Source organism: Musca domestica, unplaced genomic scaffold (genome assembly GCF_030504385.1).
Source record: "Musca domestica strain aabys unplaced genomic scaffold, Musca_domestica.polishedcontigs.V.1.1 32, whole genome shotgun sequence".
Lineage (NCBI taxonomy): Eukaryota > Metazoa > Arthropoda > Insecta > Diptera > Muscidae > Musca > Musca domestica.
The window spans coordinates 3,256,114-3,271,090 of NW_026712311.1; the positions used below are offsets into that span (position 1 = coordinate 3,256,114).

A 14,977-nucleotide genomic window follows, 5' to 3' on the forward strand; every position below is an offset into this window, starting at 1 on the left:
CAAAACCATTATTCCGTTGTCTATATATTTATGAGTATTTGCTTTCTTTTCTTTTGGGAACTCATGAATAAAATAATAACTTCTAAAGTTAGGTTATGGGCACATTTCAATCTGTTGTTCTTCTCTTTGCTTGGGTTATTTTTTTTTGTTTCAATTTCTTTTTTCTGGGCTATTATAAATCAATAATTTCATTTAAGGGGACACAAATTTATTTCATTATTATTTTCTTTTAGCGTTTTTAATATTTGACATAAGTGCAATTTCGAAATTTGTGCTTTGTTTATTATTATTATTATTTATATTTAATTAAACACATATCTTAATTCAATTAAGGAGAAAAACTACATATGACAAATATATGTTATACATTACTTATTATATCAAAAAATTATGCTTATCTAAAAAGTGAAATACACGGATTTTAATAGATCTTAAAAAAATAGTAAGTACAATAATGTTTAAAAAATAGGTTTCTTTTTCTTTTGCAATTTTTACTATTATTATCTATTATAATAAAAAAGTAAAATAACAAATAAATAATGAGAAATATTATAACTAACATACAATTATATGTACAAAAAGTAGAAAGAAATAACAATTTATAATTACATTTAAGACAACAAACGAGAGAGTTGGAAGGGAGGGGAGGGGTGTGGGTGCATTTGGATCGTTTTACAAATCATTGCAGTTATTTGTTTTGACTAAAATAAATATATGTAAATAATACAAAATATTTTTTATTTAATAATAGATTTCACTTGTATTTTGGAAAGTTTTTAAATGCAAATATGGAAGTGAAGGGGTTTCTCTCGGATGGGAGAGCCCCCTTCGGAGAAAGTTGGGAGCAACTAATCAAAATGTTTACTGTTAATAGTCAGGCTCTATTCTCAATAAATAAGGAGAAAAACATTACTCTCTGTATTAAAGAGTAATAAAGTAACGTTAAGCAAATGGGGGAATACTCCTGATGTAAACAATCAAAGAGAATAAATGTAAATGACTTGACATCGGCATTTAAAATGATGCCATAACATTTAGTCAAAATGCTGTAGTATACAGCCCATTATGCTAAATGATTTGACATTATTTTAAATGAAATCAAATAACTAGGCTATAATTTTAATTTAAAAATCTCAAATTGTTTGTATTTCTTCTGGATCATTTGTTACAGGTGGACTTAATAAAATATTCCCGAATTGTTATGATTTAGAATTGAGCTGAACGTCCTATTCTTGTTTAAATTTGGGGTAACAAATCGAAATTCATTCATGGAAATTTTTTATGAAAAAAATTGAGTTTTTGGAGTAGAAAGTGGCAGCAAACAAATTAGAATTTTTTCATTTACCACCGTTCTTCTGGGCCAAAATCCCGTTTTCTCTTTCATAAAGTTATCAGGTGGCCTTTATAAAATATTCCCCACCAGTGAAAATTTAGAATAGAGATTAATGTTTCATTTTTTTTTTTTAGATTTAAAGAAACTAATCGATATTCAACCATTGATATTTTTTATGAAAAAAATTGAGTTTTTGGAGTAGAAAGGATCAGAGAACAAAACTTTTCATTTAATTCCCATCTTCTTGGCCAAAATCCCAATTTTTGTCTATCATAAAGGTAAGTGAACTTTTCCAATTTCGAAACGAAAACTGTTTTTTTATTTTATCATTTTGACCCTGTATATATTGTTACGTATACTCTTTCTCAATACATATGAAAATAATATCATTTGTTTTACTTTGATTGCCAATATTTGTTTAGTTGTTTTATATTTTTTTCTATGAAAAATAAAATGTATTCTCTATAAATATGTGATATTTTTATTCGAATATGGTTTTAGATATTCCCTAGGGGTTTTTGGATAATTTTTTCATTTTTACATTTGAACAAGCTGTCGCTAACAAAAACATTTTTTTCGATAACGTTGGGTTTTTTGTAACCAAAATTTTTTTCATGAAACTTTTCGGTGCGTCTATGGTCTGTTCCAGAACCTTCTATAATCTCCTAGATTTGAAATTTTCTCCGATATCATAAAGGGAAAATCGGTTATCGCAGTAAAAACTTTTACATTCTTGCAGTTCTGGAACAGACCACAAATAAAAAACCTTCCAAGGCTTCTTCAAGTTGATGTTGCGGCAGTTTTTCCGCTTTGATTTCAAAACAATGTTATTTATTTATATATGTTTTATTACAGCGTTTACAAAGTAAGAAACCAGCTTAGCCAAGTTTGAAGAAAACTGACTTTTTGCTTACAAAAAAGCTAATATTTTATTTAAAGAAAATCAATTTATCATCCAAATATTTAAAATCAAATAAAAACAGCAAAAGACAAAAAATAATAATTTTTGTTAAGAATATGAAATTGAAATTCAAAAACTAACTTTTTTCAATACGAATCCTAGGGAAAAAAATCTTTGGAAATTTATTTTTTGCATCAACAATTTAATAAATTACGTTGGAACATTACTTAACGTTCAATGGAACCAATATTTTAAATACCAATAAGGAACAGTCTCAAAATGTCCTAACCTCACTTTTTTAAATTGACATACAAGGGATTTTTTTGGAACTAAGTTTAAACAATCAATTAAACTTTCGACTTCATCAATTCATGTTATCTAGAAAAAAATTTAAAATATCAAAACAGAAAAAAATTTTAAATTTCATAACCCCACTTTTTTATATGGAACCTAAGTCAAAAAAATTCCTTAGAAATGGAGGCTTTTCTCAGTTATTATTTTAATTTTGGAAGATTTCTTCATGTACAATAGAAAAAATTTGTAAGTAACAAAAAAAAAAAACTTTTAAAGTTTCATAACCTCACTTTTTTAATGAAAATATATGTCAAAAAACTTCTTAGAAATGCCTTTTTCTTAATTATCATTTTATCTATGGGACATTTCTACATGTTCAATAAATATAGTATTAACAAAAACGAACTGCAAAATTTCATAACCTCACTTATTTGTATGAAACCCAAGCCAGAAATGGGGTTTATCGATGTTTTCATGTTCAATAGAAGAAAATTGTTAATATCAAGAACAACTAAATTCAAAAATTCATTATCTCACATTTTTAAATGAAAATTAAAATAAAAAAAAATAAATAAATAAAATATTTTCATAACCCTTTTTAAGGGAAACCCAATGGAATATATGATAATATGAAACCCAAGTCAAAAATTCCTTAGAAATGGAATTTTTTCATGTTCAATGGAAGATAATTGTTAATAACAACAAAAATTTAGTTCAAAATTACAAATTACATAAATGAAACTAAAAATAAAAAAAATCCTTAGAAATACGATTTTCCTTATTTAATTTTTTAACCCTGGAAAATCTAAAAAATTATAAATATCAAAAAAATCTTAAAATTTCATAACCTCACTTTTTAAGGGAAACCAAGGGGAATATATAATATTATGAAACCCAAGTCAAAAATTCCCTAGACATGGGGTTTATCGAATTTTACATGTTTAATGGAAGATAATTGTTAATAACAACAAAAATTTAATTGAAAATTACATAACCTCACTTTTTTAAATGAAAATAAAAAAAATCTTAGAAATGGTGTTTTTATTTAATTTTTAATTATTTGGAAAATCATTTCAAGTTCATTAGAAGAAAATGAAAATGTCAAAAAAACAATCTTAAAATTTCACAACTTCACTTTTTAAGGAAACCACAAGGGAATATATAATATTATGAAACCCAAGTCAAAAATTCCCTAGAAATGGGGTTAATCGAATTTTTCATATTCATTGGAAGATAATTGTTAATAACAACAAAAATTTCATAAGCTTGCTTTTTTAAATGAAAATAAAAATAAAAAAAAAATAATTTTTCATAACCTCACTTTTTAAGGGAAACCCAAGAGAATATATAATATTATGAAACCCAAGTCAAAAATTCCCTAAAAAAGGGGTTTTTGGAATTTTACATGTTTAATGGAAGATAATTGCTAATAACAACAAAAACTTAGTTCAAAATTTCATAACCTCACTTTTTCAAATGAAAATAAAAAAAAAAATTCTTAGAAATGGTTTTTTTCCATTTAATTTTTATAACCTTGGAAAATCTATTCAAATTCATTAGAAAAAAAATATAAATATCAAAAAAAAAAAAAAATCTTAAAATTTCATAACCTCTCTTTTTTAGCAGAAACTAAGCGAAATACCTTGAAAATGCGGTTTCTTCCAGTTATAATACTTCACTTAGGAACATTTCTTCATGTTCAATAGAAGGAATTTGTAAATATGAAAAAAAAAAAAAATTCAAAAATTTCATAACCTCAATTCTGTTAAAAAATATATTTTCAAAATTTTCATAACCTCAATTCTTTTAATTTAAACATACAAGATAAAAATTAGATGGGAAATGTATTTTTCCAACAGATTTTACCTTCGAACCATCTTTGAGAATTGTAGAGATCATATAAAATATCAATTGAAATCAACATAACCTCACTTTTTTACAAATCAATATAACCTCAAAAAAAAGGATCAATGGCATTTACTTCAGGTTATTATCCTTTACATCGGAACATTTATGCTTGCTTTATTATTGTACTTTACTTTGAAACATTTCTTAATTTTCAATAGAAGCAATTTGTAAATATCAAAAAAAAAATGTTTTTTCAAAAATTTTATAACCTCAATTTTTTTAAATAAACATACAAGATAACAATTTGATGGGAAATGTTTTTTTTTTCAACTAATTTTACTTTCGAACTATCTTTGAGAATTGTAGAGATCATAAAAAATAGCAATTGAAATTAACATAACCTCACCTTTTCACAAAGCTTAAAGAAGGGCCAATGGTGTTTACAATTTGTTATAATACTCGTACTATAAACCAATTTTAAGACTGGACTAGGCTGGTTTTAAAGTATTTAGCTATTTGTAATTCAATATTCACACAAAGACATTTTCATGAAAGGAAAACTAAGGGAGTGGGTTTAATTAAAATTGGTATTTATCTCATATTCCTTTCTTTGTATTACGTCACTCAAGACCCCCTTCCCAAAACTCATTTTTCCCATTAATGTCTGGATTGGAAATTTTAAGAAAACGGAGTTTTAGGAAGAGAGCGATGGAGAAAATTTGAAAATTTTCTTTATACATCTACTTGGATTCCAAAATCCCATCAGTTTTTCTTTCGTGAAGTCTTAAGTTGGACTACCGAAACAATATTCATATTTATCTACATTTGTAAACAAAAAAATGCGCTGAAAATTCTACAAAAACAAATTCATTATTTTCAGTAAAAAATCTACAACTTTTGTTTAATTTTTTTTTGTTTTGAAATTTCAGGGTTCACAATTTGTTTGTTTTTTTTTTTTTTTTCGAATTTTGTTGTTTCTTTTCATTTTGGTGGTTATTGTTGTAATTTTGTTGTTGTTTATTATATTAAAATCTTTGTCTTGCCCAATACTGCTTACGATTCTAGTTGCCACTGGGTTTTTGTAGATTTGTATCGTACGAACGTATTATGACCGATTGTGATACGGCCCCGCCCTCTTCCTGAGAGAATGCATAGCCATGCGACAGCTCAACATCGGTATCGACCCGGGTATTGGCACGTCGTATAAACACGCTACGCAATAGCCTGGCCGTTTCCGTAAACGATGATCTCGATTCATTCATCACATCGTCGGGATCATGCTTACGTATTTCCGATTCTCGTACAGCTTCAGTCAATGATTTGAATACGGTGTTTTGTACAAGCTTGAAGAGTACATCGACCAGTAGTGTGGTAATGGGTACAAGCAGTAAACCAAACCAGAAGATCGGTGTCGTGAAGATCATACGTTCCATGCCAAGGAAATTGGCTGCCACCGGCAGCAGGGGCCAGAAATTCGAATAGATGCAAATGAAAATGAACCACAGCCCAATGGAGCCCCATATGGAGGCATGAGTGAGCCAGGTCCAGGAATTGGTTGAAAGACCAGCTTTCAAGCAGACAGTGACCACAACATAGGTGTAGACATGATTGCCCAGCAATAGGTAATCGGAGGTTTTGCCATTGGCCCATATTGTTTCGGTGCCCAACGCACCGAGTGGCAACCAAAAGAGTATGATCGAATGCAGCAGAGCATTGATGATCCAAACCCAAAACACCTGGACATTGAAGAGTTTGGCATTCTGTGATGGTTTATAGAGCAGCGGATATTTTAGCATTGTCTCTGCCGAGCAGACCTTTTCAAAGATCCCAATGGCAAAGGGTGGCAGGGCGGTAAACACCACATTGTACAGACCAATGGTCCAGCGTTCGAAGAGAATCTGACCCGACCACCCCGAATAGATGGCGAACCACAGCTCTATGACATAAAGGCAGACATTTTTATAGAATGAATACAAAATCAGTTTGGTTATACGCCTGTAGTTCCATGCACCATGTACCAGCAGGAGACGCTTTAAATAACGGAATTGGGCTATTGAATAGTCGGAGGCACAGGCCGCCTGCAGACCCTCCACCCCGGAGATACCCACGCCCACATTGGCCTTTTGTATCATGGCCACATCGTTGGCGCCATCGCCAATGGCCAAAGTCACAGCTTTGGTGGTGGTTGTTATCAGCTCGACCACCTCGGCCTTTTGTATGGGCGAGACGCGACAACAGACCACCACGCGGCAGCTGGTGCACAACTCTTGAAACTCCCGCCGCAGATCACAACTCAAAGCATACTTAAGCGTCTTACCATCTATGATCAAAGCTACATTACAGTTCTTGTTTATTGAAGTTTGCAACTCACTGGAATGACGATGTATTACCTCCCGGGTGGCATCCAGACTTTCTTCGTTAAGTATTACAATGTCCATGGAGGGCGATATCAGGCGACAGGAGTGGCCGATGTTTATGGCTGTTTCCTGTTTATCACCCGTCAACACCCAAATGTTAATGCCCGCCTCTATTAGGGAAGCTATTGTTTCAGGTACACCATCTTGTAGTTTGTCCTCAATGGCAGTGGCGCCCAGCAGGTGGAGATTGTTCTCAATCAAATTGGCAGCCTCTTCCATTTTACGTTCTCGCTCAGTCAGGGTGGTTGAGGCCTTGTGATAGGTGGTCTGCCAATCATCGTAGACATCCTGGGGTATTGTGGACACAGCACAGCACAGGGTGCGTAAACCTTCGGCGGCAAACTCTTCCAAATGTTGAAGGGTGACATCACTAAATGACCGGCCGTCATGGGCCAAACGTTCATAGATCACTGAATCGGCTCCCTTGCAATAGAGTTTGATGTGGCCCTCTGGGGTGCGACAAATAACCGACATCCTCTTCCGTGTCGAGGTGAACTCCAAGACATTTAAGATTTCATAACGTTCGCGCATGCCCAAGGCATTGATTTCCACGTAGTGTGGAGTGCGTGTGTCAAACACAAAGCCATACTGTTTGGCTCCATCCACCAGGGCCCTTTCATCCGGACTGGCTGCATGATAGGTTATGGAACCATCTGGATTCTTTTCCGGTATAACGGTGTGGCACACCGAAAGTAAAACCAAAAATTCCCTTATCGTTTCCGAATCCTGATGTTTACTCAGCAGATTTTGCACCACCAAACTTTGTTCGGGTGTATTCTCCGTGGGATAGATCTCATTGACAATGGAACATTTCTTAAAGACCATTTCATTGCGTGTCAGCGTTCCAGTTTTATCCGAAAATATATACTTCACCATACCCAGTTCTTCGTTTAGATTTGAGGTCCTTGCCATGGCTGGGGTATTCGACTCGACGTGGTACATTTGTATGTCACAGTTTATGAATTGGGCCTGCAAAAATCGTACCAGTTCCAAGGTAACTTGCAGTGATATGGGTATCAAATTGTTGAAGAGAATAAAGAAGGTCAGCAGATTGTAGCCAAAGTTTTTACTCTTGAAATCGTCCAGGCCCAAATACCAATCGGCCACAAAGTACTTGCGCGTCCAAATGAAATTGAACACGCCACTGGTCAGACACAGGACCAATAATATCATGAATAACATTAATATCTGAGTATTGGTAAGGCGATCCACAGTGGATCGCTTCAGAGGGGCCGATGTGGAATTTTTCATCAATTTTGTATCATGGCCGGTGTACACTACCATGCCGAATATCCATGAGGTATTACGCAATACAGCACCACGCTGTAAAATTTGATCAGGACCCAGGGATACAGATTGTTTGTCATGCTCCTTGAGCACACCATTAAATTCGTACAACAGCCGATTGGGCAATTCACATTCCACTACCCCAGCCAGTTCGACCAGATCTCGGGTCTCCAACAACCTTGCAGTGGCCGGCACACCTTGACGTATCTTCAGATTTGTCTCTCCATCCAGGTTGGAGGTTTCAATGAAACACATTGCCTGCGGTTCACTCGACGACAGCAGAATCAAATCAGCCGGAAAGAAGGTATTATTTGGTATCTTAACAATATCGCCCACAGCCAGCTGTTCCCAACGCACTGTCATCCAGGCGCCATCTTTTAGTTTCTCCACCGTCCGGTGATTGATTTCATTGTCGGCTCGATGCCTCTTAATGTCCTCCACAATTTCCTTAATACCACTCACGGCCAATATGAATATCAACGGTACCAATGTGGTATAACGCCCGGTGGGCGAAACATCTGGAATCTGTTGCAGCAGGGCAATCAGTAGGAAAAAACAATTTGAATAACGACGAAACTGTTCGAACAGGAACGATGGTAGGAAACTTATGAAACTATATTTAGCAGTGGATATATGGTTGTTGCAGAATTTCTGTATTTGTGGACGATTAATGAAAATGATACGCTTCTCGGAATCGTCTAGAGGTGAACCGAGGCCGGTGCCGACACCACCGCCGCCGCCTCCGCCATCTGATGGGGTTCTCATGTCGTCATCGGGTGTTGTTGCTGGCGGTGTACGCATGTGTATGCGTCCGCGTAACTCTTGCCACAGCCGTTGGCCCCACCAAAAGAACATGGGTTGCTGTTGTTGTCGTCGTTCATGATTTGAATTGGCGTTTCCGCTTCCGTTCGATGTGTTGTAGTTGTTGGCCATAGTAACATCGCTTCTAGAAAAGAAAGTAAACAAACAAAAACGAAAAATGTTTAATAAATATGGGTGTGTTCGTAGAAAGTGATGTCGGTTGGTGCTTAGACAATGGTCAGACAAAGTGGTAATATTGATTTTCATTTCGTAGAAGGATACTGAAATAATTTATAATGGGAGGTTTTTTAGCCTTCAAAAAAGAGCAGAAGTTTGCCAAGAACTTTTACAATGTTAAATGTGTAGATGTATGCAGGGATGTGGCTGTATGTAGGTCAGGCTAAAGCTAAAAATATATTGGGAAAAAATTTATTAAAATTTATTTTTGCCGATATTGTTGTGATGCCTCATAGTTAGCGTTTTGGTTTTGTTAGGCCACCCCCAGGGAAATTTTGTGTTGAGTTATTTTTCCTTTAACACCATCATTGTAAAATAAATTCCAAAGGGACTATTGGACATGACCCTGAGCATCTGACCTGAAAACCCAACCTTTTTTTAAATGTACTCAAATTGTGATACATATCCTATCTAACTTAGTAATTTTTCTGGTTAAAATGAGGCGAAATTTTATGTAGATTAACTTTTTCTTTACCGCCATGCTTCCCAGAGGGGTTCCAAGATCAAATTTGGAAGCAAATGCAAAACCAAAGGAAAAACCGTCGAGTTGGTAGGTGTTACTGATATAGTAGTGGTATAAAATATATTTACAGATTTCTTCCAAAGGTCAACCTATTTTGAAATTTAATATGGAACAACTTTTTCTTTGATACTATGCTGCTAGAAGGGATCCCAAGTGGTTATATTGACATGAACATAAAAACCATACAAAAAATGTAGTTTCTTTTATACTTCCATATTGAACGCGTAATTATACGGGTATGTATTATATATCAAGAATTCCTGTGTGAGGTAACCCATAGTGAAATTTGACGTAGAAGAACTTTTACTTTGACACCATGACCCAAAAAGGGGTTGCAAGTTCGAACTTGGACTCGAATGCGAAAGTCTATCGAAAAACGCATTTTTCTTTAAATGTACATGTTGTTAGCGTTGTCATATTATTAAATACTTTATATGCAGATTTCTTGTGCAGGATGACCCATAGTGAAATTTGATCCAGACAACTTTTACTTTGACCCCATGCCCCTTAAAACATGTTACAACTTTGCATTTAAACACGAATGCGAAAGTCTTTCAAACAAGCCATTTTCTTTAAACATCCAAGTTTTTATCGTTATTATAGTAGTAAATACTCTACTTACAGATTTCTATTGAAGGGTGACCTATAGTGAAATTTGATGTGGAATAACTTTTCCATTGACAACTTGCTCCTAAAATGCACTCCAAGTGGATATTTTGACATAAACTTGAAAATAAAAAATATATATATTCTTTCTTTTAAACATCCAAGTTTTTACTGATATTATAGTGGCCAGTATTAAAAATACAATCTTCTTCCGTGAGGTAACCCATAATGAAATTTGATGTAGCTCAACTTTTTCTTTGACACCATTCTCCTAAAACGGGTTCCAAATTCAAAATTGGACATAGATGCGAAATTCTATCAAAAATTGTATTTTCTTTAAACATCTAAGTTGTTAGCGTTATTATAGTGGTAAATACTCTATTTACAGATTTCTATTGAAGGGTAACCTATAGTGAAAATTGATGTGGAATAACTTTTCCATTGATACCTTGCTCCAAAGAGGGACTCCGAGTGGGTATTTGGTATGAGCTAAAAAATTAAAGAAATAAGTAAATTTTCCTCTATTCACAGAAGTTGTTATCGATATCATAGGAGTCAGTATTAAAAATACAGATTTTTTCCGTAAGGTAACCCATAGTGAAATTTGATAAAGACCAACTTTTCCTTTGGCACCATTCTTCTAAAATGGGTTCCAAGTTCAAATTCGGGCGTAAATAGCGAAAGTCTATCCAAAAACGTCTTTCTTTAATTGTTTTATTTGTTACCGTTATCATAGTTGTAATACTCTATTTACAGATTTCTTATGCGGGATGACCCATGGTGAAATTTGATGCTGAATAACTTTTCACTTGACATCTTGCTCCTAAAATGAACTCCAAGTGGGTATTTTGACATGAACTGGAAAATCAAACAAAAAATTAATTTTGGTTTTAAACATCCAAATTGTTAACGATATTATAGGGGTCAGTATTAAAAACACAGATTTTTTCCGTGGGGTAACCCATAGTGAAATTTGATAAAGATCAACATATCCTTTGGCACCATTTTCCTAAAACGGGTTCCAGGTCCATTTTTGGGCACGAATACGAAAGTCTGTCCAAAAACGCATTTTTCTTTAAATGTTTAAGTTGTTAGCGTTATCATAGTGGTAAAGACTTTATATTCAGATTTCTTGTGCAGAATGATCCATAGTGAAATTTGATGTAGAATAACTTTTCCCTTGACTTCCTGCTTCTAAAATGCACACCAAGTGGTTATTTTGACAGAAACTCAAACATAAAACAAAAAATTAATTTTTCTTTTGAAAATCCAAGTTGTTACCGATGTTATAGAGGCCAGTATTGTAAACACAGATTTCTTCCGTGGGGTAACCCATAGTGAAATTTGATAAAGATCAATTTTTTCTTTGACACTATGACCCTAAAACATGTTCCAAGTTCAAATTTGGACAGGAATGCGTAAGTCTATCCAAGAATGTATTTTTTTTAGTAAAAGTTATTTACGTCGTCATAGTGGTAAATACTCTATTTACAGATTTCTTATGCGGGATGACCCATAGTGGAATTTGATGTAGAACAACTTTTTCCTTAACATCCTGCTCCTAAAATGGACAAGTGGGTATTTTGACATGAACTCAAAAATTAAACAAAAAATTAATTTTCCTTTTAAACATTCAAGTTGTTACCGATATTATAGTATTAAAAATAGCCAGTATTAAAAATATAGATTTCTTTCGTGGGGTAACCCACAGTGAAATTTGATGTAGCTCAACATTTCCTTTGACACCATTCTCCTAAAATGGGTTCCAAGTTCGAATTTGGGCAGGACTGCGAAAGTCTATCCAAAAACGTATTTTTCTTTAAACGACCAAGCTGTTAGTGCTGTCATAGTGGTAAAGACTTTATATACAGATTTCTTGTGCAGGGTGACCCATAGTGAAATTTGATGTAGAATAACTTTTCCCTTGACATCTTGCTCTTAAAATTGACTCCAAGTGGGTATTTTGATACGAATTCAAAAATCAAACCAAAAAGGTATTTTCGTTTTAAACATCCAAGTTGTTACCGATATTCTAGAGGCTAGTATTGTAAACACAAATTTCTTCCGTGGGGTAATCCAAAGTGAAATTTGAAAGGTCACGCTAGTCCCAAACTAGTTCCATGCACCATTGGGGTTAGTATTCATTGGCCTTTATGACCATTTACAACTGTTTGACAAAATAATTACACAGTATTTGGACAATAAAATGGAATATCTAGGCACGACACACAGTCACATGTGTGATAGGCAAAAAAAAAAAGAAAACATTTTCCTACTTTCGTCATAAAAATCCACCCGCCACATTCAAAAGCCCACACACCTCGAGGCAGAAATATTGTCGTCCTGACAGCAAAAGTGCTAAACGTAACAGACATTCGAACATTATTTCTCAAGTAATAATAAATCAGTGGACATTTCGCTGCAGAGATGACTTTCAGTCACGCTAATGACATTTAACTGCTAATAGTCTTTAACTATTCCATGGACGCACATACATATACACATGCATATCTGAATATTAAACCACATATATTGAAAACTAAAAATGAACAGGGAAATTCATTTCTAATTAAAGGCCATGTCGCGGAAGGGCTTGGAAGGAATTTAATAATAACACCACCACCAATGAAATGCGAAGAAATAGAATGTCATTAATTTGGAAATATTTGTTTAGGAATAAAAGAAAAAAAAGCCAACAGAGCGAGGGTCATTGGAGAAGGTTTTGTTTAAGGACTTTACGATAAGACCATTCCGATTACTATGCGAAGGCCAAATGGTGTTTAACGGAATGACTATTAGGTGTCAGGTTGGAATTATCTCAGTTCCAAACTGTTTATTTTTCTGATATCTTCGTACATTTTTGCTAGAAGGGAATCCGAAAAAAGGTTTCAAAAATGCATTTCTGGGTGCGTCGCTACTATGAATTTCAAATGGTATTCAATGAATATGGATGGATGGAATAGTAGGTCATTTATAATAAGTCCATGAAGACCATCACGACTTGTTTGCTGAGTCCCTGAGGATATCCATGACCAACTGGCTATTATGTGAGGTGACCAATCAATTTTAAAAGAAAACGTCTCAAATCTTCCAATCCCAATTTCAAACTACCCAAGTGCGCCTCGTACCGTGAAATTAAAGTTTAAGGATTTAGATAAGAGCAGACTTGTTACATGTGTATGTTTTTGTCTATTTAGAAGGAAGTATTTTCGAAAATTTTTTGTTCAAGGCTTGTCGTCATCAAATCATAAATTATTAAAAATGTTTAATGAATATTCGTGAGTTGCGAGCATATTTGGAAATTGTAGTTAATTTGAGGTTTTCCATTTTCTTAATAGATCTAAAAAAGGGAAGGAAAGGTTATTTGATTAATTCAATTTGTATTATTTGTTATCAAGAGGTCGATGACCTTCCGATATACGAAATTAAGAAGGGAACATTAAATTGTGAATTTCAGATATGGACATAATAAAAAAAAAAATCTAACATCATAGCTCCTGAGATTTTGTCATTCCGCTTGTAACACCTCGAAATGTACATTTTAGACCCCACACTATGTGGAAATCCCTCTAGCTTCCGAACAAAATGGGGTAGGTTGATAAAATTTCACTCAAATGTATGTTATGTCTTTTGTTATTCGGTAATTTGATGATTTTAGCAACATTATTCACCGGAATTGTTTCAAATTTGGTATTTGAAGTTCGTAATGGACACTACAGCCTAAGACAGAAAATTGTCTGTGCAGGTCCACGTCTTCGTATAGCCCTCATATAACGGCACCTCCCGATATTCGGTAATTGGATGATTTTAGCAACATTATTCACCGGAATTGTTTCAAATTTGGTATTTGAAGTTCGTAATGGACACTACAGCCTAAGACAGAAAATTTTCTGTGCAGGTCCATGTCTTTGTATAGGCCCCATATAATGGTACCTCCCGATATTCGACATTTCTTTGACTTCAGCGACACTATTCACCGGAATTGTTTCAAATTTGGTATTTGAAGTTCGTAATGAGCTGAACATATCGCAATATTCTATTCGGCAAATATTGAAAAATGAGCTCGGGGGTAAGCCATTGAAATTTCAAAAAGTTCAAGAACTTACACCGCAACAGAAAGAAAATAGACTCAAAAGAGTTAAAAAGAGTTGCTTCGCTTGGCCGTAAGTGGTGAACTGCCGAATTTGGTTTTCTCCGATTAGAAAACATTCGTTGTCCAGCAGTTTGTAAACAAACAAAAGTGATCGTGTTTACTTGCCACAGCGATCTGCTAAAAATGTGCACCTTCGGTTGGCCACCAAAACTCAAGCGCCGGCCATGGTGATGGTGTGGGCCGCCATAACAGCCGATGGTCGCTCTCCGCTCGTATTAATCGACCGTGACATCAGAATAAATGCCGAATATTATCGCGAAAATATTCTGGAGGGTGTTTCAAAGCCTGGGGCACGCAACAAATAAAAAAAACTGCCTTCATATTGCTTGAACTTCCCTCCTTTACTAAATCGATCTAGTGTACTCTTGTAAATCAAATAGCCGTTATTGGAGTCGTGACATTAGTACACATGTTTACTCTTTTGGTAGTTTTAATGAACCTGTGTGACGTATTGGCCTTTGGAGAGTGAAAGCACTGAGCAAACAACGACAATAATACCAATAAACATACCGTTATATGGGGGCACTACATTAAACAGATGCCCTACACTCATTTTCTCAAAAAGAGGGAGGTTTTA

The 14,977-nt window shown here is 34.3% G+C and overlaps 1 protein-coding gene across 2 annotated transcripts in view; it reads right to left on the bottom strand.

Moving 5' to 3' along the window:
- Window positions 1-5,224: 5,224 nt before the first annotated feature.
- The window catches only part of LOC101899577 (probable phospholipid-transporting ATPase IA), a 31,685-nt gene continuing 21,932 nt past the window's right edge, over window positions 5,225-14,977 (bottom strand). For both annotated transcript variants that reach the window (XM_005179719.4, XM_005179718.4), the window contains exon 2: window positions 5,225-9,026. In XM_005179719.4, coding sequence (XP_005179776.2) covers window positions 5,438-9,013 — 3,576 coding nt within the window. In that variant the 5' untranslated portion in view covers window positions 9,014-9,026 and the 3' untranslated portion in view covers window positions 5,225-5,437. The remainder of the gene's footprint in view (window positions 9,027-14,977) is intronic.